Source organism: Falco peregrinus, chromosome 5 (assembly GCF_023634155.1).
Source record: "Falco peregrinus isolate bFalPer1 chromosome 5, bFalPer1.pri, whole genome shotgun sequence".
Lineage (NCBI taxonomy): Eukaryota > Metazoa > Chordata > Aves > Falconiformes > Falconidae > Falco > Falco peregrinus.
The window spans coordinates 69,426,567-69,449,371 of NC_073725.1; the positions used below are offsets into that span (position 1 = coordinate 69,426,567).

The 22,805-nt window shown below is 60.6% G+C and overlaps 3 protein-coding genes across 6 annotated transcripts; 1 reads left to right on the forward strand and 2 right to left on the reverse strand.

Annotated features, from left to right (window-relative positions):
• Positions 1 to 224: 224 nt before the first annotated feature.
• On the reverse strand, positions 225 to 7,036 carry PLPPR3 (phospholipid phosphatase related 3). The gene is given in 9 exon segments (XM_055806476.1): positions 225 to 696; positions 698 to 1,828; positions 1,934 to 2,107; positions 2,439 to 2,496; positions 2,587 to 2,782; positions 3,007 to 3,136; positions 3,363 to 3,548; positions 3,716 to 3,835; positions 6,801 to 7,036. Coding segments are annotated over 8 exon segments (2,085 nt in total). The 5' UTR covers positions 3,791 to 3,835; positions 6,801 to 7,036; the 3' UTR covers positions 225 to 561.
• A 141-nt stretch (positions 7,037 to 7,177) lies between these two features.
• LOC101921526 (complement factor D) lies at positions 7,178 to 9,905 on the forward strand. Its single transcript, XM_027791550.2, has 5 exons — positions 7,178 to 7,335; positions 7,580 to 7,733; positions 7,992 to 8,136; positions 8,557 to 8,814; positions 9,391 to 9,905. Exons 1-5 carry the CDS (start codon positions 7,278 to 7,280, stop codon positions 9,562 to 9,564), a joined length of 789 nt encoding a protein of 262 aa, XP_027647351.2. The 5' UTR covers positions 7,178 to 7,277; the 3' UTR covers positions 9,565 to 9,905.
• Positions 9,906 to 12,254: 2,349 nt separating this feature from the next.
• On the reverse strand, positions 12,255 to 22,466 carry MED16 (mediator complex subunit 16). 4 transcript variants are annotated; one of them, XM_055803887.1, is made up of 15 exons: positions 22,439 to 22,466; positions 21,795 to 22,006; positions 21,275 to 21,382; positions 20,887 to 21,056; positions 19,524 to 19,955; positions 18,522 to 18,627; positions 17,721 to 17,876; positions 17,151 to 17,362; positions 16,682 to 16,888; positions 16,063 to 16,273; positions 15,716 to 15,849; positions 15,127 to 15,319; positions 14,658 to 14,874; positions 14,174 to 14,257; positions 12,255 to 13,069 (listed from the first exon to the last, which is right to left on the reverse strand). In XM_055803887.1, the coding sequence occupies exons 2-15, from the start codon at positions 21,928 to 21,930 to the stop codon at positions 12,943 to 12,945; spliced, it is 2,493 nt and encodes an 830-aa protein (XP_055659862.1). In that variant the 5' UTR covers positions 21,931 to 22,006; positions 22,439 to 22,466; the 3' UTR covers positions 12,255 to 12,942. The 4 variants fall into 4 exon arrangements, with proteins under 4 accessions (XP_055659862.1, XP_055659861.1, XP_055659863.1 ...); XM_055803886.1 differs by having other exon boundaries at positions 22,338 to 22,452; XM_055803888.1 differs by lacking the exon at positions 22,439 to 22,466 and adding an exon at positions 22,345 to 22,363.
• Positions 22,467 to 22,805: the final 339 nt, after the last annotated feature.

Consider the following 22,805-nt stretch of genomic DNA (forward strand, 5'->3'; position numbering starts at 1 on the left):
CTGGCCCTGGGCAACCCCCCCCCTCCCGACACCATCCCCCCTTGTCTGCCCCCACCACCGACTAGTGGTGCAGGATGGGGGGGCTACGACGACCCCTCCTGCACGGCTCTTGCAGGACCCCCAGCATCCACAAACCCCGCGCGCAAGCCAGGAACCATTGTCCCACGGCAGCCCCTGCCCCCCAAGACCCCTTGATCCAGCCCCCCCAAAGCCCTTCAGCACCATTTGTTCCCCCCCACCCCGACAGATGTACACTTCCAGAGCCAGAATAAATTAAACCCCTCCGAAATGTCAGCACCTGTGTTGGAGAGAAAAAGAAAGTCCAAAGTGCTCAGAGTCACCCAGACCTGCTGGCTGGGGGGCGGGGCAGAGCCCCCCACACCTTGGCTGGCTCAGGGTCCAGCACGACTGTGCTCTGCCTCGTGCTGCTCCGTCACCCCAACGCCAAAGACAGCCCCATCCTGACGCCCCCCAGCAGAGAGGGACCCTGGCATCACAGACACCCCCCCCAGCCGGGGTAGGGGACCGGGGCGGGCTGGACGCGGGGAAGGCAATGGAGGCTCAGTCCTTAAACCTCCGGCTGGCTTGCATTTTCTTGTAGTAGTGGTCCACCTCGCTGTCCACCTGCCCGTCCCTCTCCGCCGGCTTCCTCCGCAGCGTGGACTCCTGGCTGGCCGTGCCCAGCAGCCCCTCGGGGGGGGTGTCCCCCCGCTCCCCGCCGCCCCCCCCCCGCCGCCCCCGGGATGGTGGCCAGGCTGCCGTAGCGTGGCTCGTCCTGCTCCATGTCACTGACGGAGGAGCCAGGGGAGACGCCGGCGCTCTTGGCTGGGCGGAAGGCGCGGAAATCCTTCCCCAGCTCGCCCAGCTCGTAGGCGTCCGGCCCCTCTGGCCCCTTTGGCCCTGATTTCCACTCCCAGGGCCCGTTGCCAGCGGAGAGGTGGACGATGGGGTGGTGGGGGGCGTGGGCGTCAATGGTGATGATGCTGGAGCTGTCCCGCTCGGAGGGCGAGCGGTACTGTGAAGAGTCGGAGCTGGTAGAGGACGAGGACGTCTCTGAGTGCTTGGGGGTGACAGAGACGATGCTCTGCTGCTTGGACATGGCGATGACCTGCATCAGGCGCGGGGGGTTGGCCACCCGCTGCGCCCCCCCCTTCTCCGCCACCATCACCCACTTGGCTCGCACGGCCGCCCCGCTGCCGGCTGGGACACCAGCACCCGCCTGGCTCTCCTCAGGGATGTGCACCAGCTGCGAGGCACCCGGCCGGGGCTGGATGAGGACACGGGGCCCCATGGCCGCCCGCTCGGCTGAGCGCGCTTGCACCGTGGGGTAGAGGGAGGGGGGGACATCCTCGCCAGTGTCCCCAGCACCCCGGCCATGCGCCGCCTCCTCTGCCAGTGTCATGCTCCGGCCCTCCAGTGATTTCTGCTTCCACTCGGTGATGAGCTGCTTGGAGCGGGAGGCATCCACAGGGACGTGGATGGTCATGTGGCGCCGCGCAGGGTCGTCCATGGAGGGGGTGTTGACGCGGGGCAGGGTGTTGCTGAAGGTCACCATGTTCTCCTTGCCCATGGGGCTGCGGGGGGCCAGCAGGTCCACATCCACGCTGGCCCGCTTCAGGCTGCCCAGGGAGTTCTTCTCCCGTGGCACCGGCCGTGCCGCCTCCTCCAGCCGTGTCTGTGGGTTCAGCTCGTCGGTGCTCACTGACTTGTTCTGGTGGTAGACAGAGTCGTGGCCCCGCTGCGTCAGCGCCCGCAGCGCGTCCTTGGCCGGTGCCGGTGCCGGGACTCTCTCCGTCGGGGCGCGGAAGTTGCCGACGGCGTGGTAAGCCTGTGGGAGGGGGAGCATGGGGTGAGCACAGTCCTGGGTGCTGCGGCTCACACCGAGCATCCTTCCCCCGCCGAGCTGCTCCCGTGGTCAGGGACCAGCACCCACCAGGTAGGCGGCAATGCCGGAGCCGATCAGGAAGCCCACATAGACATCGGCGGGGTGGCTGCGGTACTGGGTGATCTGGGTCAAGCCACAGATGCCGGCGGCGATGGCAAAGGCGAAGACCAGGATGGGCTTGAGGAGTTTGGTGCTGTCCGAGATGATGGAATTGAAATACATCTAGCAGTGGCGGCGGCGGCGATGATGGGGCAGGAACAGGCTGTTAGTCGCGGCTGGTGGCACCGGCACCCACAGCCATCACGACACCGCAGCCTCCCCCCTCCCTGGCCATGCGTCGAGCTCTTGGGTGCACGAGGAGCTGCCAGTGCCTGAGTGTGCACACCTGCGTGCACACCCCCACAGCGAATACGGGCACATGCGTGTCAGGCAGAGCTTGTCTGTGCACAGGAGGGCGCGTGCCGGCAGGACCGGGACGCTGCAGCTCGGCAGCTCACCGTGTCCCCAAGCCAGCACATGCAGGGCCAAGAGCCAGGCAACGCCGGGAACTCACCGACACGTAGACGGCAGCAAAAGCCGAGAGCGTCGCGTGCTGGGACGGGAAAGTCTTCCTGCAGGGGAGATGGGGGGGGGGGGCACAGTTGGGAGGGGGCAGGAGGGCTGGCATCACGGTGCGGGTGTCCCCCTGCCCCAGCATGTACCTGGCAGAGAGGATGGCGTGCTTGTCTGTGCCCGAGCAGATGTCCTGGGTGATGTAGGGGTTGGCATCGCAGGGGGTGCCCAGCAGCGTGTAGTTGGGCTTGCAGACGGTCAGGAAGAAGGGAGCGTGGTAGCCCGTGGCAAGCTGGATAACATCCGTCACCAGGGCCGTGGCACAGAGCCCGAACACATGGACGCCTGGAGATGGCCGGAGCAGGACAGTGGGTCACCCCCTGTCCCACGCAGGGCAGCCAGGGCCCCCCCCAGCCCCGGGGCACCCACAGGCGCTGGGAAGGGTCAGCTCTTTGTCTGGGGTCTGGGCTGTCGCATCCAGCATGCCCCTGCGTTCCCTCCAGCCCCGGGCCCCTCGGACCAGCCCCCACGGCAGGTCAGGTTCCTGCCCGGGCTGCGGCACAACGTACCCACAAACCTTACGGTCCGGCGCAGGAAGGAGTTGAAGTTGCAGCCGCCGGCGTTAATGCTGCCCTCGGCACCGGCGCGTCCCTTCAGCCGGGACTGCAGGCAGTACACGATGCCCTCCCCGACCATGATCTAGGGAGGAACCGGCAGCTCAGGAGGTGCTGCCCCGAGGGGCTCGGGGGGGGTCTGGGCTGCTGGCGGTGCCACCCCATGGGTGCAGGGCACCACCAGGCTCCCCACACTGGTCCCCTAGTGATGCTGGCACCGGGACCCCAACCCCTGGCCCCAAGCCCTGGCTCTGCTGCTGGGCAGGCTCCATCCTCACCCCCCCCGCAGCGGGATGAGCCCCAGGACACACCGAGGCGGCTGGCGCCGCGAAGGCCAGGCTGAGCAGCATGAGCAGCGGGATGAGCTCCTCGTTGGTCTCCACGTAGGGCATGGAGAGCGCCCGGTCGTAGCACTGGAAGCCCACCTTGGCTGGCTTGAAGAGGTCCGTCAGCTCCAGGAAGTAGAGTGTCACGATGGAGGAGGCCACGATGGGCAGCTGAGGGGATGAGAGCGTCGGAACCACCGCGCTGCCCAGTACGGTGGGCACCAGCGTCGTGCAGCCCCACTGGGAATGGGCAAAGCCCCTGACTCTGCCATGCCAGGGCAGGACCAGGGCCTGGGGAAGGAGCCCCCAGCTGAGCCCCCCACCCACCCCACACCCACCTCCACGAAGTAGAAGCAGGGCAGGAGCGTCATGCTGTCCTTGGGAGCCCTGGCCTTCTCCTTGGGGGGGATCATGGTCCTGGGGCAGGCGCCGGGGTCCCACTGGGCTGCACCTCCGCCCTGCCGTGGGGGGCAGCAGCGTCACCTCCAGCCCTCGGCCCTACGGGGGTTTCGGGCAGCCCCCAGGCTCACCCCGCTGCCCCCCTGCAGCCGCCCACCGGGGAGAAGCTCTCGGTACCGGGGGCTGTCACTGCTCCCCCCAAGGCCCCCCCCAGCACCCCAGGGGGGTCCAGCTGAGCCAGAGGCTGTGACAACAGGTGGGGTGGAGGGTCGGCTGTCGTGACAGGCAGCAGCGAGGGCTGCTGCGGAGGGCGTGGAGAGGGGGTGTGCCACCCGCAGAGCCGAGCCGAGAGTGGGGGGCCCCGGGCATCCCCCCCAGCCCCCCAAAACGGCCACGAGCTCCGGGTGCAAAGAGGGGAGTGATGACGGGGATGGAGCAGCAGGGGGTAACGGTGGGGGAAGCACTACCGGGGGACAATGGTGGGGGGGGAGCACCACCGGGGGGGCAACGGTGGGGGGGGAGCACCACCGGGGGCAGTAGCGGGGGGCTGCGGCGGGGGGCGGCAGGACTCTGCCCCGCAGGCCCGGAGGGGCGGGCGCTCCCGGCCGTGCCGCAGCCGCGGGCGGGGGTCGGGGGGGTGGAACGGCCCTTTGTGCAGCCCCGCGGCCGCCGCCCCCCCACTCACCTCTGCGGCGGCCGCCCGGGGGCGAAGCGGGGCGGGGGGCGGCGGGGGCGGCGGGGGCGGCGGCCGCGGGGCTCCCCGGGAGCCGGGATGCTCCTGCCTCGGCGGAGCGCGGGGAGCGGCGGCTTCCTCCGCCCCCGCCCCCTCCTCCTCCTCCTCTTCCTCCTCCCCGCAGCCCCCCGCCCCGCCCCCGCCCCCCCCCCGCCCCTCTCGGGGCGCTGAGCCTCCGCGGGCCCGGGGCCGGGGTGCTGGGGGGGGGCTGGGGCTGGGGGGGGATGGGGGTATGGGGGGGGGGGGGGGGGGGGGGCGGGGCGGGGGCGAGACAAAAGGCGGGCGGGGCCGAGGGCAGAGAGCAGGACCGACCCCCCCCGCAGCGCTCTGCCCCCCCGGATCTGCCCCGCCTCGGCTCTGCAGCAGGCACCGGGGGGAGGGTCCCAGCGCCCCCCCCCCGGCCCCCTCCCCCAGCCCAGCCCTTCCCCACCACGTGCTGCGGGAGTGGGGGTCGCACCACCCCGCGGGGACCCTCCCCCCCGCCCCCGCTGAGCTCCCCCTCCCTGCGGCTGCCAAGGCGGGGGTCCCGCAGCACGGGGGTTGCGTGACCCCCCAACCTCCCCCCCCGCCCCAAGCTCCGCCGTCCCCTGGCACCCCCCTGGGGTCTGCACCCCTGCACCCCCCTCCCCGCGGGCCTCGGGGCGAACCCCTGCCCGGAGAGCCAACCTCGGCTGGAGCCCCGAGACCCCCGGGTCCAGGGCTGGGGAACCGGGTGCCGAGCCCCTTTGCCCTCCCCCCCCACCCCTCAGGGGCTTCAGCACCTCTCGAGGCAGCCCTGCCCCCCCTTGCTGCCCCCCGTCACTCCCCCCTTGCTGTCCCCGCCCGCCCTTGCTGCCCCTCCTGCCCCTTTTTCCCCCGCCTCCCCTTGCTGCCCCCCCCGCCTTTGCTGTCCCCCCCTTGCTTCCCCTCCCTGCCCTTGATGCCCCTTTTCCCCTCCGCCCGCCTCCCCTTGTTGCCCTCGCTGCCGCCCTTGCTGCCCCCCGCGCCGTGCAGCCCGCTCCCAGCCCCCTACCCCACACCCTGTGCCCCACACTCACCACCACCCACCCCTCCAGGGTCTCGTCCAGGCTCTGCGCCCCCCCCCCCCCCCCCCGCCCCCCGCTGCCCTGGCTCCATCTGTGCCCCTCGGCGGGAGGAGCCCCCCGGCCCTTCCCCGGCTCAATCCCGGATCGCTGGAAGCCGCGATTAAGCCGCTTCTCCCAGCGGAAAATCCCCCTCGGGGCCGCCGCACGTGGGGACAGCGGGGAGCCGCAGCCACCTCCGCAAAGGGACCCCCCGAGGGCCGGGGCACCCCCCGCACCCTCCGCGCCGGGGGGCCGGGGGCGGGCTGGGGGCGCGGGGGGCTGGGGGGTCGGGCGCGTGGTGCAGGAGGAGGAGGAGGAGCGGGAGGGTGGGCTCCGACCCCTGCCCGGTGCCCCGGAGCCCCGCTGGGTCCCGGCTGCGCTGGCGGGGGCACGGCGGAGCCTGCGGGCCGGGCTGGGGGCGCCGGGGTCCATCCCGGCGAGGAGTGGAGGCAGCGCGACCCCGGCCCCGGCCCGGCTGCGGGGGGAGATCCGGGGCAGCGGGGAACCTGGGGCGGGGGTGGGGGCTCCGGGGACGCGCCGGGAGCCGCGGCGGTGGCTCCGCTTAGTGGCACCAGGGAGAAAGGCAGAGGGGACTGGGGCTGCCGCTGCCACCCCTGCCACCCTGACCCTACCACCCCCCCGCCACTGCCACCCTGCCACTGCCACCCCTGCCACCCTCCCGCCACTGCCGTCACCATCCCTGCCACTGCCACCCCCCCTGCCACTGCCACCCTGCCACTGCCACCCCCTGCCACCCCACCACCACTGCCATCACCATCCCTGCCACTGCCACCCCTGCCACCCCTCCTGCCACTGCCACCCCTGCCACTGTCACACTGCCACCCTCCCACCACTGCCATCACCATCCCTGCCACTGCCACCCTGCCACTGCCACCCCCCCGCCACCGCCACTGCCACCCCTGTCACCACCACCCCTGCCACCGCCATCACTACCCCTGCCACCCGCCACCCCCTGCCACTGCCATCACCACCATCCCTGCCACCACCACCCCTGCTGCTATCATCACCAACCCTGTCACCGCCACCCTACCACCCCTGCCATCATTGCCATCCCACCACTGCCATCCCTGCCACCCTTGCCATCACCATCATCCCCTGCCACCGCCACCCCTCCAGCCCTCGCAGGAGCTTCCCTCAGGGCAGAGGTCTCCCCCGGGGACACCCACCAGGTGCTGGTGGTCCCAACCCCACCATCCCCATCCTCACCAGCCACAAGGGCAAACCCACGGGGGACGCTCAGCTCTGCTCTGCAGCCCTGGGCACCCACCGAGCCAGCACCCACCACCACACTCCCACCGACCCTCCCCGGCCAGCTGGGTGGGGGTCCCTGGTGCAGGGGGGCAGGGGTCAGGCCCAGGTGCTGCTGCGCGTGCCAGAGCCTTCACGTGCCAAGAGCCGGATTCAGTTTTGGCTTCGAACAGCGGCGCAGAAATCCCCGGCTGCGGGTGCCAGGGCCGGCAGCTGGGACAGGCTGTTTCCTCCCTCCCGCGCTGTTTATGCTGGGAACTCTTGACCCCTTTTATAAGCTGAATATTTAAAAACACTGCTCTGCCCACGCCACGGAAATTCCCCCTGCTCCCCCTGCGCTGTCCCTTCCTGCTCCCCCCACCGCCCCAGAGCTGGCGATAAAAGCCAGCCCCAGCCCCGGCCGAGCAGCGCCTGCCCCACAGCCACCCCACAGCCATGGGGCTGAGTCCCGCTCCCGTCCTTGCCCTGCTGCTGCTGGGAGCCACGGTGGATGGTGAGTACACCCCCCTGCACCCCGCAACGGGGACAGGCTGGGGCAGCGATACCCCCAGCACAGTGGGGGGGTCCTGCCCAGTCCCCCCAATTCCTGCCTCCATCTGCAGCCAGGTGCTGCAGCGACCCACGGGGAGGGGTCCAGGGACCCCCGGAGGGGACCGCTGAGTGATCCTGCCCCTGTGTCCCATTGGGTGGGCTGGGGCAATGCCCAGCTAACCCGGCCTCTCTCCTACCTGCATCAGGGCAGCCCCGGGGACGGATCCTGGGGGGCCGCAAGGCTGACCCCCACGTGATGCCCTACATGGCCTCGCTGCAGCTGGATGGGCAGCACATCTGCGGGGGCTTCCTCATCGCTGAGCAGTGGGTGCTGAGCGCTGCCCACTGCACCGAGGAGACGTGAGTGCCGGGGGGGTTGGTGTGGGGGCTGCTCTGTGCCGGGAGTGCCTGCTGGCCCCAGGTCAAATCCTGCTCCACAGCCCCAACCCCAGCACCAGGGATCTGCTCCCACCTGCGGTGAGGGTTGGGCAGGGGCTGCAGGACTCCCAGGAGCTCCCAGCACCCCAGTTCTGTGGCGGGGTGCAGCGACACCCCTAGCCCTGTGTGCCCCATGGGGTGGGCAGAGCTCCCATTGCCCACACGCTGCCTCTCTTCCAGGGATGGCAAAATCTTCCAGGTCCTCCTGGGCGCCCACTCGCTGACGAAGCCGGAGCCCCACAAACGCCTGTACCGGGTGCGCGCGCAGATCCCCCACCCCGGCAGCAACATCCACAACAACAAGGACGACCTCCTCCTCCTCCAGGTGGGCTTGGGGCTGCCGGGACCCTCCTCCCTGCCACCCGCCAGGCACAGCCCCACTCCCCCAAATTGCTCTGCCCCTTGGGAGCCCACGGGGTCACTGATGGCAGCAGGATGAAACCCTCAAGGCTGGGCTGGGACTGCTCTGCTCCCCTGTCCATCCTTCCCCATCCCATGGGATGGTCCCTGCTTCCCACACCAAAGGCCTTTGGGCTGCATCCAAATGCCTCCATCTTCTCCACGGTCCTCCTGGCTGCAGCTCCTGCCCCAATCCATGTCCTGGGAGCTGTAGGGGGAAGGCAAAGCCCCGAGCACGACCAAGACTGGGGCCACTCTGGCGCTGGGGCTGAGCTCGCCGTGCCCAGCTGGGTCCTGGGTGGCAGCTGGTCCCCGCTGACCCAAGTCCCCTCTTGCTTTGTGGCAGCTGGAGGAGAAAGCGGAACTGAACGAGCACGTGCAGGTGCTGCCATTCCAGCGGGAGGACAGGGACGTGGCGGCCGACACGGTGTGCAAGGTGGCAGGCTGGGGGACCACCAGCCACAGCGGCCACCGGCCGGACGAGCTGCACAGCTTGGAGCGGCCGGTGATCAGCCGTGACGTCTGCAACCACCGCACCCGCCACGACCACACCATCACCGAGAAGATGATGTGCACCGACTCCCGCAAGAAGGACACCTGCAAGGTAGCATTCACCCCAGTCTCCCATCACCTCCTGCCCCACTGCCCCACGGGCTGGGGCTGCCCACCTCCTCAGGGGTGGGGGAGTGGGGTGGGGAGTAACACCTGCAGCCTGGAAGAGGGGAAGGGGCTGTGGGGCAGGATGGGGCTGTGGCCCCAGGGTGATGGGGGCTCCTTGCCCCGTGTTGGCTGCTGCAAAGCAGCTCTTGTGAGCCCGCAGACAGGGATGGGGCCATGGGCATGACTTGCTGTGCCCCGAGGGCTCCCGCTGATGGGTCTTGCTGGGTCACCAGTGCCCACGCTGAAAGCCCCCCCTGCCCGCCCCACAGTGTCCTGGCAGAGCTGGGGGTCCAGGCTGTCAGCAGAGCAAGGGCAGGAGCGAGGGCTGGCGGGGCAGGGCAGGACCCCAGCCCACGGCTCCTGCGCGTGAAGCCCATGGCTGAGAGCACCCAGGGGCTGGCGCTCTGCCCCTCGCAGAGCCTTGGGTCAGGGGGACCCCCCAGCTCCAGGGTCGGGGGGGGACACAGGCTGGGTTGGGCCAGCAAACCCTCAGCAGGGCTGACGAGCCTTGGTCCCACAGGGAGACTCCGGTGGCCCCCTGGTCTGCAACGGGGTGGCCGAGGGGGTGGTCACGGCCGGCTCCCGCGTCTGCGGCAACTACAAGAAACCTGCCATCTACACCCGCATCGCCCCGTACGTGGCCTGGATCGACAGCGTCATGGCCTCTGCGGCTGGGGAGGGGGACACTCGCTGAGCCCCCCCCCAGGGAGCCGGCCCCACGCCACGGCTTGCTGCTGCCGGCACGGCCAGAGCACCCATGCTGCGCTCGGGGAGAGCCGCACCGCTGAGCACCAGGGGTTCCCACCGCTCCCCAACCTGCTCCTGGAGCGTCCCCACATCCCAGGAGGGGGACTGGGCCGGGGAACCAGCGAGAAACCAGGGGAAGGGGGTCCCTGGCCCCCCACTCACAAAGTACAGGGCCCAGCTGGGGTAGGGCGGGGGGTCACAGCCCCCCATGCTGGTGCGAGCCACAGGCTTTGCTGGACGTGCCTGTCACGCTGACTGCGACCTGCTGCAATAAAGCGATGGCCATTTGGCCATTTCTGCACAGCTGCTGGGGTGTTGGGGGGGGTCTGCACGGGAGCCCCCTGCCCAGGGAGTGCAGGCGGTGCTGCGAGGAGCTGGGCATGGGGGGGGATGCTGAGGATGAGCCCAGGGGGATGGTGTGGCCAGGCCCCTCCCCCACCCTCCCCACCCCCGCTCCCTGCCACCCACACAGAGGGAGCCCCATCCCCTCCTTTGCCCTGGCCATGTGCTGGGACCCCGCAAACTCGCTGCTGTGAGCGCTTGGCACCGGCTCTGCCCCAGGGTGGGCTCTCCTCAAGGGGCACATAGCCTCCGCCAAGCCCCCAGCACCCCTCCAGGCCCCACTCCCATCCCCCTACCCCACAGCTGAGCACCCCCAGTCGGGTCCTGGTGCCTCGGTGGGAGCAGGGGACACATCCTGCGGCACAGCTGTGGGGCGATAAGGTCTGAAGCTGGGAACCTCCCGCAGGGTCATTGTGCGAATATTTGTTGAAGCAGAATCTGCAAAAGGCTGATAAGGCGGAGGGCAGCACCGGCTCCCCCAGCGGGGCAGGATCCGTGCCAGGACCCTCGATCCCTGTGCCAGGGCCACGTGGAAAGGCAAAGGCAGGGAGATGGGAGACACCTGTGCTGGTGTTCAGGAGGGGCAGGGGTGAGGCTGAGCCCCCATCCTCCAGCCGCAGCCTGGCCTGCAAGACCCCCCCTCCAGGCCCGGGAGCCCCAGTCCTTGTCCCGTGTCCCCTGCGGTGGCAGTGCCAGACCTTGGTGCAGAGGAGCCCCTTGTCCCCCGTAGATGGGGGTGCCCCAGCCCTTAGAGGGAGCAGGACCGGGGCGAAGGCACAAAGGATCAGAGCAGGGCAGCAGCAGCACGGCAGTGCATTGCGAGACCCTTCAGCATCCCCTGGGATGCAGCATCCCCGTCCTGGGAGCAGGGCAGAGTCTGACAAGAAGCAATGGCCACACGGCAGGAGTGAGGGGCGTACGGGCAGATGGCCCTTGTGGCACAGATGAAGGAGAAAGTGGTTCTGGGCTTTAAGACCCTCCTTTAAAGCTCCGCTGCCAGCTGCAGGGCTTCACCATCCATCCTCCTGCCGAGCAGTCCCGCCTCCGTGGTCCCACCTCGGTGCAAACAGCGAGCAGCAGCGATCAACCATTTAATAACCCCAAACCTGGTCTCTGAGCAAAAGGAGACTACCAAGGGCCCAAGCTGATTACAGTTTTAGTTACAGGGGAAAGAGCCTTAACAAGAAGTTGTAGTTTCCTAATTAGCCATTTCATTTTCCTTAATTACCACAGAACAGCGAGGCAGAGACCAGCTCAATACAGCAAAGCATTAAATGGAGCCGAGAGACGAGCACTTTGCCATCAGCTCAACTTTTCACTAATAAATGAAAATGCAGCTCCAGAGGGAAAGGAACACGTAGGACCTGGCTTGTCCCCCCCCTTACGTGGTCTCCAGGGACGCCCAGTTGTCTGGCTGGGCAGCAATTTGGCCAAGCCACAGCTCAGCTCCAAGCATCTCCACTGCACTCTGTCAAAGCACACGGCTGTTTAGGTCTGATTCTGGAAAGGTGCTGAGCGCTCTCAGCCTGGTTTGATCCCAGCAGAAGCACAGGGCAGATCTTCCCCGGCAGCTCCCCCGCCAGCGGGCAGCTGCCTGCCCCGGCTGGGCATCCAGCGGGCAGGTCCCCCCGCCCCGGGGCTTCCCACGCAGCCGGGCAAGTCCAGAGCAGCAGCTCCAAGTGTCTTCTGGCAGCTGGGAGCCCCGAGGCCCTGCTGCGCAGCACGCCACTACGCCCCGCTCGCTGGGAGGGTGGGAGGCTCGGGGGCTCTCCTCGTGTGATGAAAAGCCCACCCTAAGGACTGAAGAGCCTTAGGAAGCAGAGCAAGCGCACCCAGGTCACGCACCGGGGCTATGTGTTCAGCAGATGCGACGTTGGCATCGTTAATTTGCGATTTCTAGCGGATAAAAGTGCACAGTGAAGCAGTAGCTGAGCGCTGAACAAGGGCAAAAAGTTGACAGGGTTTTCACCTGACCTCGGGAGCAGCACGGAGCTGCGCACCAGGAATGCTCTTCCTCAAACATGCTGAAGCGTTTGGCTTTACCTGAAGCTACAGCCTTACAACCACCCTAAGGACTCTATGTTTTCTCCTCTTGTGTCTATAAGAACCTCCCAGAAGCCTGAAAACATTAATTTCCCCTTCCAGTTTTGCAAACGACGGTTGCTCCTTTCCTAACAGGCAGGCGGTTAATGGGGCTTTCCTGCTTCTTTACTCCTCGTGCATCAACTGCCCTGGCCACGTGCTGTATGACCCGTCACATGAAAGACCGCTGCGGTTTTGAAAACAAACCAAACGTTCTGTACAAAATCAAGGGAAATTTTATTTACAAAAAAGCTGCTGGTTCAGCGAGAGCCAGAGGGGTTCGCTCCAGGCAGCGAGGCTTCTCGTGCTCCTGCTCTGCTGGAGGGGGAAGAAATTGCTCTGTTAAAACACAGACAGGTATGATGGCGAAGTCTCCCATCAGAGGGGCGAGTTTACTCAAGGGACAGAGAAGCACAGGGAAAGGGAGAGTAACCAGCCCACGCTGCGCTTCCTGAGCAGCCTGCGGCAAAGGACAAACAGGAGGTACCGGCTCTGTGCTCCCCTTCCACCAGGGACTTCGTTCAGCCCCCGCCACCACCGGTCACCACTCTCTGCCCAGGAAGGGGCTTGTGCCCACTGCTCAGCCCAGACTGCGCTCTCCTCCCAGGCCCTCGGTCCCCAGACATGACGGGGAAGCCGCCGGCATTCCCTTCCAGCTCTTCCCTGGGAAAGAGGAAGAGCTCCCTCCCCTCTTTTTTTACAGCAGAAAGATCATTGCAAGGAAAGCGGCAGCGCTGCGACTAGCCGCTCGGTGCCACCTCACAGGCAGCATCAGGATGATGCTCCCCAGCCGCTCCGGAGAAGAGCTGTCACCCCTCTGCCCCAAACACCTCCGAGGAAGGAAACCCCAAGCAGCTCTTCTGCCTGGCACCCACTGTTCCCTCTGGGCCCACAGGTGTGCTCAGGAATAGCTGAGGGGCATCCTCCTCCACAGCCCCCCACACAAGCAGTTTTTGATCCAGCGCTGCTCCCACTGTTTCACCGCGGTGACTTTGTTCGGCGATTTCAGCATCGTAACACAGCCGCACCTGGGAAGAGAGAAGTGCAGCCAGGCCCAGGAGACGCAGAAGCGCGGGGAAAAAAAGCCAGCACTGCTGGGGCATCTGTACGGATCGTACAGGGAGCAAGGAATACGAGGAGGAAACCAGCTTTTGTCATTTGCAGGTGATGTTTGTGAGCACTAAAAACCAGCTGAAACCATGCAGGCAATTATCTTAAATGAAGAGAGGTTATCTTGGAACAGAAGGCTGTCTTCAAGACAACAGGCCCCAGCTGCTATTTATACATAAAACAGCAGACAGCCATCTTGTAAAAATGATCTGCTACAGGGACTTTCTATTAAAACCAATAATTAAAGCTAATTCAATCACATGATTAGATGGATGGTTTCTCCCTGCACCATTATTTTGAAATCCAGGCTCTTTTCTGAGGGTGGATGAAGAGGACAGCACAAAGGGACTGAAAATGCAAGCCTAGTTTGAAAGGCAACCCAAAAATGGCACCACGGATACTGCGTTTATTTCCTCTCACCAGCTCCTGTCCGACAACACAGGTAATTTTATTTAAAGACCAGACCTGCAAAACAAGCCGGGGATCTCTCATCACTAACAAAGACTCCTGCAGGCCAAACTCTGGTCTCCGTTTACCTGCGCAGCCTGACCGCGCTCACATTTTTCTCTTTATAGCAGTATCGTATTTATTCCATGATGCACAATTCAGCCCTTAGATGAAATGCAATTCAATCACCGGTAACGATGAATGTAGCTAATTCTCAGAGCTGGGGTTACTTTTGCAGCAGGCAAAGTAATAAGATTTTTAATCTAACAGCCATGCTGCAACAATACAGCAGCAGCGATCTCAACTCAAGGACGCTGCTCTTCAACAAACATTTTAAGGATCTCGGTCTTCTGTGCCTTAAACACAACCACAATGTTTTTCTTCTGATGCAAGAGTCGTGCCTCTTATTACAGAAGCAGCATTTCCTCCTGCAGACAGGATTAACACGAAATGTTACTGGGATACCAGCTAGGATGGTAAACGGAGACTGCAAGAGCTTTTGAATGACAAAAAGAACAAGGTGAGTTTCTGCCAAGACCTCCCCTGCCCCAAAGGGATTACGCTCAAGCACTTACCTGGTACAGGACTTGCATTCCTCTGTTGGGTACGCTCCTAGATGAAGCCGCCTCAGATGATCAATTTTGGGCTGTCCAGGTGCCCTGGGTAGGAAAAAGAATGGGAACTTTTCTAGAATATCGCTTCCTAAAAGCTGCTTCCAGGACAGTGAGCTGCATTTCAGTGGCCAACATGATGTGGGCTTTGACTATCTTGTCCATCAAGTACCATGCGACTGGAGGCCATGCTGACATGACACAAACTAGCACTTTTTTTTTTTTTTTCCTCCCCTCCACTTGCCATCTCTTTTTGATACTTTAAATTCCCAGCCCATCGCAAGCTAAGAAGTGAATTCAAGCGGAGAGGACAAACTGCTCTTGGGTCAGACAAGTCAAAAAACACAAGCGTCCCAAACCCACCGACCTCTCAGAGCTGCAAAGAGATCCCAAAGCCTCCCAACACCCTCTCCTCACCACACCACACCCTCGTTTCAGGTCTCTGTACCTGACAAAGGCATCAAACTGGGAAGAGACAGTGTGACCAACGAGCCCAGGAGCTTTTCCAAACTGCAGCCGGACAAGCTGTTTGTTCTGCAACTTGCTGATAATGCCGTCATTGATGGGCAACCAATCGATATTGGGAATGAGCAACTGGCTGGGCAGGAGGCAACATTCATCTATCAGGGTATCATCTGGCTCTGTTATGTGATTTTCCTCACGACCTGCATGGAAAATGAAGCAAAGAGAAAGCACCAGCATGATCTTTAAATTTCTCATTTATAGATCAAGCGAACTGAGCGCAGTTTCCTCCTCCATCCGCCAACGCAGCACGGAAAACAATTAACTTGGCAGCTGTACTTGCCCTTTCTAAAGAGTACAGACCCACTCAGAAGTTAGCCCTGCAATTACTCCTTTCATGCACAATCCACATTAAGGAAGGATTCTTTTGTTTGGGGAAACTGGCAAACACTTACAACACAGCCAGAGTTTAGTTAAGAGCCTGAAGAGGAGGGACATGCTGTCCTGCGTGTCGGAGGTCGCTGTGTAGACGGGGAGGCAGCTTGGCTTCAACAGTCCCCAAATACGGATCACCACCATCAGCTCCCTGAACATGCCCAGGGATGCTCCATCCCGCAGGAAGCTGTGTCCTGGCCGCACAGGGGAACCCTGCAGAGGGAAAAAAAAATTAAAAAAAACCACCGGCTGAGATTGGGATTTACATGCAGCTTACTGCTCCCTTTTCAGACAATTTTTTTTTTTTCCAAGCACTATACACAGCCTGCGGCACTCACTACCAGGGGATGCTGTGGAGGTCAGAGGCACAGAGGTTCATCAAAAGTTTAAATGAGTCACTCTGAATGCAGCCGCCAGTCGCTGCAGCACTGCCTCCAGATGGGCACAGAAAGGACCATTCTGGTTTTCTGCTGTTTCTTACACTCTTCTGCCAAGTGCCTGTTTCGACAGGAACACCAGGGTGGTGTGTGACTTGGCTAAAGCTACCCGAACGCTGCACACAAAATTTTTCTTTTTTTTTTTCCTCCTCTCAGGACCCCAGGCTCTCACCTGGTTAGGAAGGCTGGCCAGCAGGTAGAGCACAAAATCTCCCACCCACTGGATGAGCTGCTGCAGGGACTGCAACGTAGTCATCTCCAAGACAAATTCTTCTGTCTTCAGGTTAATCATCACCTTGTCGATGTCTGAAACAGAAGCAAGACATCTCCTGGCTCAGGAAGATGGATCCAAGCTTCACACCCTGTCCCTGCAGTGCCAAGAGAAGTCACCTCCCTCTTCCTCAAACCCAGGGAGTTACTATGAGACCACAATGCTTTATACCAAACCTAAAAGGGGAATGATCTGATACAAAACACTCAAATGTTCTGTTATGAGCAGATGTTATGAGCGATCACTACCTATATCTGTGATCTTGGAGCAGATCTCGGTGAGTCGGTCCCCAGGACTCTTGTCCGGGGTGTTCAGGAAGTGCGGGCGTAGCAGTGACTTCAAGGTGCAGCTAATGGCGATGAGGAAGAGCTTCGCGTGGTAGTCACACACACGGGCTATCGTGCTGGAGGACAGCTTGCAGAGAGACGCCTTCATGGCAACAATGCGCGTGGAAAGGACCTGATTGACAGAGAGACACCAGGAAAAACACAGAAGTAAAGGCAGAATGAGAATCTCATTAAAGCAAGCTGCTTTATTCTCTCCTCTCCATTTCTGCCACATGAATGACAGGAACAGTGAACACCGTTCTGTGCACATGAACTCTGTTCTGTGCATGTACAAACGGTGCTACTGTTCCCGGAATCCCTGCCAAAAATAGACCTTACCATCTCACCAGAAGTTTCCAACAGGTAGAGACCCATTAATCTCAGTGAAAACGAACACTGCTTAAATGGAGGTTCTTCACACCTCAAGTGTTGCTCCAGTATGCAGAGACAGCACAGCCAGTAACTTCTGAGAAGTCACTACTCCCTCCTTCCTCCCAGTCACCGAGACCCCTCTGCAGTAAGCCAGGGAGCTCCCGCTGACCTGCTGCAGGGCCGCATTCTGGCGCATATACTCTTCGTGCAGCTTCTCCACCAGGTTCTGGACCATGTTGGGTTGGACGTGGAGCAGGATGTCCCACCAGTCGTAGCCAGTCACCATGCAATACTCCAACAGGAACAGCAAGTGACGGAGGGACATGTTCATGTCCAGCACGTGGCCCATGGAAGGGGAGATGCGAAGCATGCTCAGCTGAAAAGAGGCAAAGGAAAACCTGCATCAAGAACTGGCTCAAAAACATTCCCAAAGTTACAACACAACACGGGGCCAACGGCAGCTCATTCCTGACCCAAGGACACAACCCCTGCAGTGAAAGGATACATCTCTTCTTGTTTATCATGGATCACACGGCTGGCAACAACGTTCCCAGTGTTTTTCCAAGCAATCCATCGCCACTTAGAGAGAGACTGGATGAGAACTACTCACACCACCACGCCGTAACAGAGCACAATACCTTCCCATGACTATCGATGCCAGCCAAGGCCAGAGACGTCCAGGAGAGCTGCATGGCTTTGAAGTGAACCAGGGGACCAGCAGTTCGCTGCCTTTTGATAGCCTGCTCATCCACTGGGCGCTGGGAGGAAGAGCCATAGAAGACAGCCATCATTTGCAAGGACAGGCGATGGACAATGTGGACGCTGCCATCGTGAAAAGCCAAAGCCAGACCTGGGGAGAGAAGACAACCGAGGCTGAGCAAGCAACTCCTCCTGGTATGGCGCAGACCTCGTCCAGAGAAGTGAGCACTGCCAAAAGCCCACGTGGCAACACGACAGCACCCAAAAGGCTGTGGGCTCGCAGCCCTCTTTGTATCTCGAGGCCACATCAGCATCTCACAGAGATACACCTCTTTCCACGGAAATTACATGGGATGGCGAGGAAGATCCCAAGCCTCTAAAAGCTTTCCTATCAGGATTTCCTATGGTTTGTTCCACATTCTCACTTCAGCTATAGTTCAGAAGATGAAGAAGGTAAAGTTTCAGGCAAAAGCTACGTATTTAGGAGAAAGACAACAGAAACTGCTTACCCAACCCAGGGAAGAATTTGGTGTCATTCGCCACCTTCAGATCAGTATTGGTCAGGGAGATAGGCAACTTTGGCAGAGCCACAGCCGAAACCCGATCCAAGTCATTAGTGGCAGAAAGAATCCGCCATTTCAGTATCATGGGCTGCTTGTCTCCAACTTTGAAAAATAAGTAGAGTGAGACACTTCTCCCTGAGATCAGAAAATCCAATATCCCCCCCCCCATCAATTTTTGCCCATGCTCCCCAACTCTGTGGGATTACAGATCCAGCACTGACTATTTGTTCACTCTACCAGACCAGTGTTATTTCCTTAGGTTTTTTTCTGAACTGTGCAAATAACTTGTTTTGCTAAATCTCTTTTGATGGAAGGCTCTGCTGGTGGTGATTAAAAAAATCCTTACGTACAATAATCCTTTATATTTCACTGGAACAAACAGCATACATTTGATTTTGTTATATCTGAAATCAGGTGGAAAAAACATGCAGGCTGGATAGGTTGATTAAACTAGCTTTGCTGCATGGTCTTTTTCCTTTAGAAGGCTCAGCTCGTTTGGTTCTCAGTGGGAAGAGCGGCTGCACAGCGTAACATAGAGAATGTCTTTTATTGAGTGAAAGTAACAATCAAAGCACTTCCTGGTAACCAGCAATTTGTTGCCTAAGACGCAAATGGATTAGAGCATGTGACTGAGAACACCTGAAAAATAAATATGAGATTCTGGATAACCCCATATATACGGTAACGTCTTACGTTTTCACTTAGACCAGGCTCCCATTTCTAAGAAAATCCGATGCAGAAACTCACCCACAGGAGAGATTTGCTGGAAGATATTATTGACTGGCAAGCCCTCCTTCCGCAGAGACCAGCACTCCACGATGCTGCTGTTTTGGTTGGAAGCACAAAGCAACACCTGCCAAGCAGACACCCATACTGCAACCACATGCACAAACTTTACAACAGGGAAAAGACGCTATCCCATCACACTTCCCAACCCTCCCTCTCCCCTCCGTTTTGAGGCTCCTTCTCCCAGTTGGTTTATACTCCACTAGTAAAAACCAGAGGACTGTATCAGCAATACGTGGCGGTGAAGTCCCTAGCTCCAGCTGGAAGGAGAGAGGGGCAGAGCTCTGCCACGTGTTATCACAGCCTGTGCCTCTCCACATCACAAGCCTTTTCACTTCTCACAAGCCTGTGACCTGCTGATGCCGTTCACATACAGCACAAACTAAATGGAAAGGAAAGGGCAGGAACTGAATCCACTTTGAAGCCAGAGCAGACGCTGTGTTCTCCAACAAGGCAGTCTGTCCTAACCAGAGGCGAGAGAAGAGAGGTTAGGCTTCATTGAATCACTTTAGCTTTCCAGAACTGAATTATCAATCCCCTGGCAAATAGAGTTAAGCTACTAAATTAAGTCACGCAGACCAAGAGCTCCAAGTGTCCTGGAGAGGGGCTGCTTTGAAGCTGAGACCTAAAGATAAAAGACGTCACATCCCAGAACCTCCCGGACAGCCCTGCAGAGCTCCCCTAACAACCAGGGCCAGATCCAGAAAATGAACAAAGCAAAGCATAATCAGGCTAACGAAGGACGGGGCGAACTGGAGGGCTCAGCCATTAGACCCGCAGACCTTTTAAGTGCAGCCTGCTTGACAGTGAAGCTCAACTAGCAGCGCTTCCAGACACACAAAGGGCATTGCAGGACACAATTGTTCATATCCAGAGCCATGTGGGGAAGCCAAAGGTGGAGCAAACAGCTATTTATCTGCTGTTCCTTTAACTCCTACTTGCTTAAAAACAGCAGATGCTCACCTGCTCTGACATGTCCCGCGCAAGGAATTTCAGGTGAGTGATTGCTGGGTATTTGTCTTTGCGGGCAGGGTCCGTGGTGCAGCGCATAAAGAGAGAAGGCAGGATTTCAGTGTCTATTTTGCATTTCTCATTCACCACACTGACGCAGACTTTGTAGAACTGGACAGGGGAGGTGCTGCTACCATCCGATGTGGCCACCACAATGTTCCCCCCACCAGTGAAGGCGACGTCTGCCAAGGCAACGCGACATCGGAGGCGGCACAGGCTCTCGGTGGATGTCAGCACCTGCCCATTGGGCTTGAGGAGAGAAACCGTCACCAGCCCACTGATGGTCACAGCAATCCAGCCCTCCATGGGCTTCCCACCAAACAGCGTCAGCGATGGAGAGAACTTGACCCTGGAAAACTTCTCCCCAAAGTTCGATGCTCCAGACTGCAAACAAAGGTCAACAACATAAAGACATTTGCACCCGATATCTGCAACGTGCTCGTGAAGTCACTGCGGCACAGTCCGCAGAGTTGAACAGAGTCAGATGAGGGCACTGAACTCACGCACCCAACTCTGCTACGTGACCCTGGAGAGGCCTCTCTGCCCCCACACCAGAGTGGTTCCAGCTGTCCAGGCAGCAGCAGGAACACACCAGTCCCTCAGCAAAGCTCTCACAGCACTCAGCGGGCTGAACCTGGAAGACCAACACCCCCTCTCCCTTTCTGTGGCCAAATCCAGCTCCCACACCAAAAGGCTGCACAGCACTTCAAACCCTTGTGCCTCGAGCTCTCTCCATTTCTGTGGCCAAATCCAGCTCCCACACCAACCCGCTGCACAGCCCTTCACATCCCTGTGCCTCGGGCTCTCCAGTACTAAACAGAGGGAAAGGCACACCCTACGAGTTAATGCGTCAAAAAAATGTAAGTAGGCAACTTCTGCTTGGCAGACTTGGCTCTTTTTAGAGTCTGACAGAATTGGGCACATTTCTAAACAAGCAGCTTATCTCCGTATGCATATGGCTCTCATTCCCAAATCCCTGGATCAAACCTCAGGACCTCAAACACATTTCTTCTCAATTACTACTAGCAGGCAAAGAAATGCATTTATCTCTATTTTACAGCCAAGGAAACTGAAACATCAGACTAAGTAAGACATGTTTAAAGCACTAGGAGAAACAAGGCGTCCAACCCCTGTTGAAATTCAGCAGGAGCTAGGAATCTGACTTTTCTGACTGGAAAAACTCCACTGCTCAACTTGCCTGATGCCACAGAGGAAGCCCAGAGCAGAGCAGAACACAGACAGAGGCTTCCCAAGTCCTTTGCTAGGGACCTGAGCCAGCCTTCCTGACTGAATCTCCTGCAGAGCTGCGACAAACCTTTTCCACGTGCAGAGCCAGCTTCACGCCATTGTGCAGCCAAGACAGGGCCACAACTGGGTCCCCTTCCACCATACTGCCCACGGTGTTCTCCCAGCTGTTAGCCAAGTGATCGGTCATGCTCCAGCACTTGATGTGGCCGTCCGCATCTGCCGAGAGCAGCCTGGAGCCTGTGACAACAGCACCTTGTAAAAACCAGGGGGTACAGCCAAAAAAATCAACTGAGAAATCAAACCACCCCGGTGCAGTTTGAATGGAGACTGCCAATTCATGGCTGCGACGCGATGGATAAACTCCCTCTTCACGACAAACGGTATACCATCATTTCAGGAAATGCGTGCACATGAATGATGCGACACAGGGATAACAAGAAGGGATCCAAGCTCACCTGACTGATCCCACTCCAAACAAGTGATGACTTCAGCATGGCCAGAGTTAACGGAATAGACATCCCACGGATGCTCAGTGTCAATGATATGGACCATATGCGTGAGATCTGCATGAAAAGAGAAGGGAATCACCGTCCCTCCTTACCAGCTACCCAGCTGGCCTTTCTAAACCCACAGAGCCTCAGCTGAGCAGGGGAAGACATAAAATATTTTGACATCAAATGATTCTGGGAAGGATAATAACTGCTTGTCATCAGGTGAGGCACCAATTACCAAGGCAGAGCTTGTCCTTGTTTAGCAGATTGAGAACTGCTCCCCAGTGCACAAAACACCCATTAACTCTAAGAAATGGAAGGAAAAGCGCAAGTTTCCTGTGTTGATTAGTGCAGCGGAGAGATTTTTGGGTCAAAGCAGAGCACGGGCCACCTGGCCCAGCAGTTCCTGAGGGCAGGACTTGCCTGAACACATCAGGAGTTTCCAGGAGCTGTTAGCCAACCTTCTTCCACAAGCACGCCGTACCTTTTTCCTCCTCATTTCTGAGGTCTGTGGTGAAGGCGATGAGGTTCCGGCAGGACCACGCGCACACTAAGGGGATGGAAGGGCAGTGGTTGCTTTTCGGCTTTTTCTCCCACTCGCAGACATAGGCCAAGTCCATTGTGCCGCCACCGAGGAGCCCCGGGGCTCTGCTGGCCCTGGGACCCCGTAGGGAGGGAAGAGGCGCTCGCTCCCCCCTGGAAGTAAGAAAGAGCCAGTTCCGCAACTCGCAGGTGCGGGCAGAGGCCCGGTGACACCGGCTGCCCCACCGAGACCCGCCCACCCAGGCCCCGCCGCACCCGGTCGGGGAGATGGCATCAGCCCCGCGCTGCCGAGGAGCCAGCGGGGACCCCAGCCCCAGGGGTGGGGTGCGGGGGGGGGCACAGCCCCCAGGACACGGGTGGGGACAGGCCCCGCACCGAGCCGAGCCCCCCGCGGCCCGGTGGCGCCGGGCCTGCCGCAGGGGCGAGGCGGGCACCGGCGCCACCGGGCCGCGGGGTGTTGTGGGGAGCAGAGGGGGCTGCCCACCGGGTACCAGCCACACGGCGGGTGACGGAGGGGGACGACACGGCCACCCGGCCCCTCACGACGGGGGACGATCGCACCGAAGCGGGAGCGGGCGCACTCACCGGCCCGCGCCGCCTCCCGCCGCCAGGACCCCGCCCCGCCCCTGCGGGCTGCCTGCCACGCGCCTGCGCCCCGCCCCGCGCAATCAGGCACCGCCGCGGGCAGCCCGGGCCGGGGGCCTCAGAGCTGGCAGTGGGGCGGTGCCGGTAAACAGCTTAATTTACATAGAAACCTACCCAGAAACCACCTGGGGCAGAGACCGCAAATATAAACGGAGGATTTGGAGATTTTGGTGCAATCAGAGCGAAATGAAGTGCTAGGGGATTAGGAAGAACTGGAGGTGAGCCCAAAATAGGTTATCAGTAGGTAACAAGATGGTCACCCTGTTCTTATAATATTTCTTTTCTGGTGCTTTAAATACTGACCAAG

Excerpts from the sequence above, each read along its gene's own strand:
- LOC101921526 (XM_027791550.2), top strand. The coding sequence starts at position 7,278 with ATGGGGCTGAGTCCCGCTCCCGTCCTTGCCCTGCTGCTGCTGGGAGCC. Across the intron at positions 7,734-7,991 it reads GCCCACTGCACCGAGGAGAC|GGATGGCAAAATCTTCCAGG; the intron begins GTGAGTGCCGGG and ends CCTCTCTTCCAG. Across the intron at positions 8,137-8,556 it reads ACGACCTCCTCCTCCTCCAG|CTGGAGGAGAAAGCGGAACT; the intron begins GTGGGCTTGGGG and ends GCTTTGTGGCAG.
- MED16 (XM_055803887.1), bottom strand. The coding sequence starts at position 21,930 with ATGGACTTGGCCTATGTCTGCGAGTGGGAGAAAAAGCCGAAAAGCAAC. Across the intron at positions 21,057-21,274 it reads TTTGGAGTGGGATCAGTCAG|GCTCCAGGCTGCTCTCGGCA; the intron begins GTGAGCTTGGAT and ends CTGTTGTCACAG. Across the intron at positions 15,850-16,062 it reads CTCCAAGATCACAGATATAG|ACATCGACAAGGTGATGATT; the intron begins GTAGTGATCGCT and ends CTTCTGTTTCAG.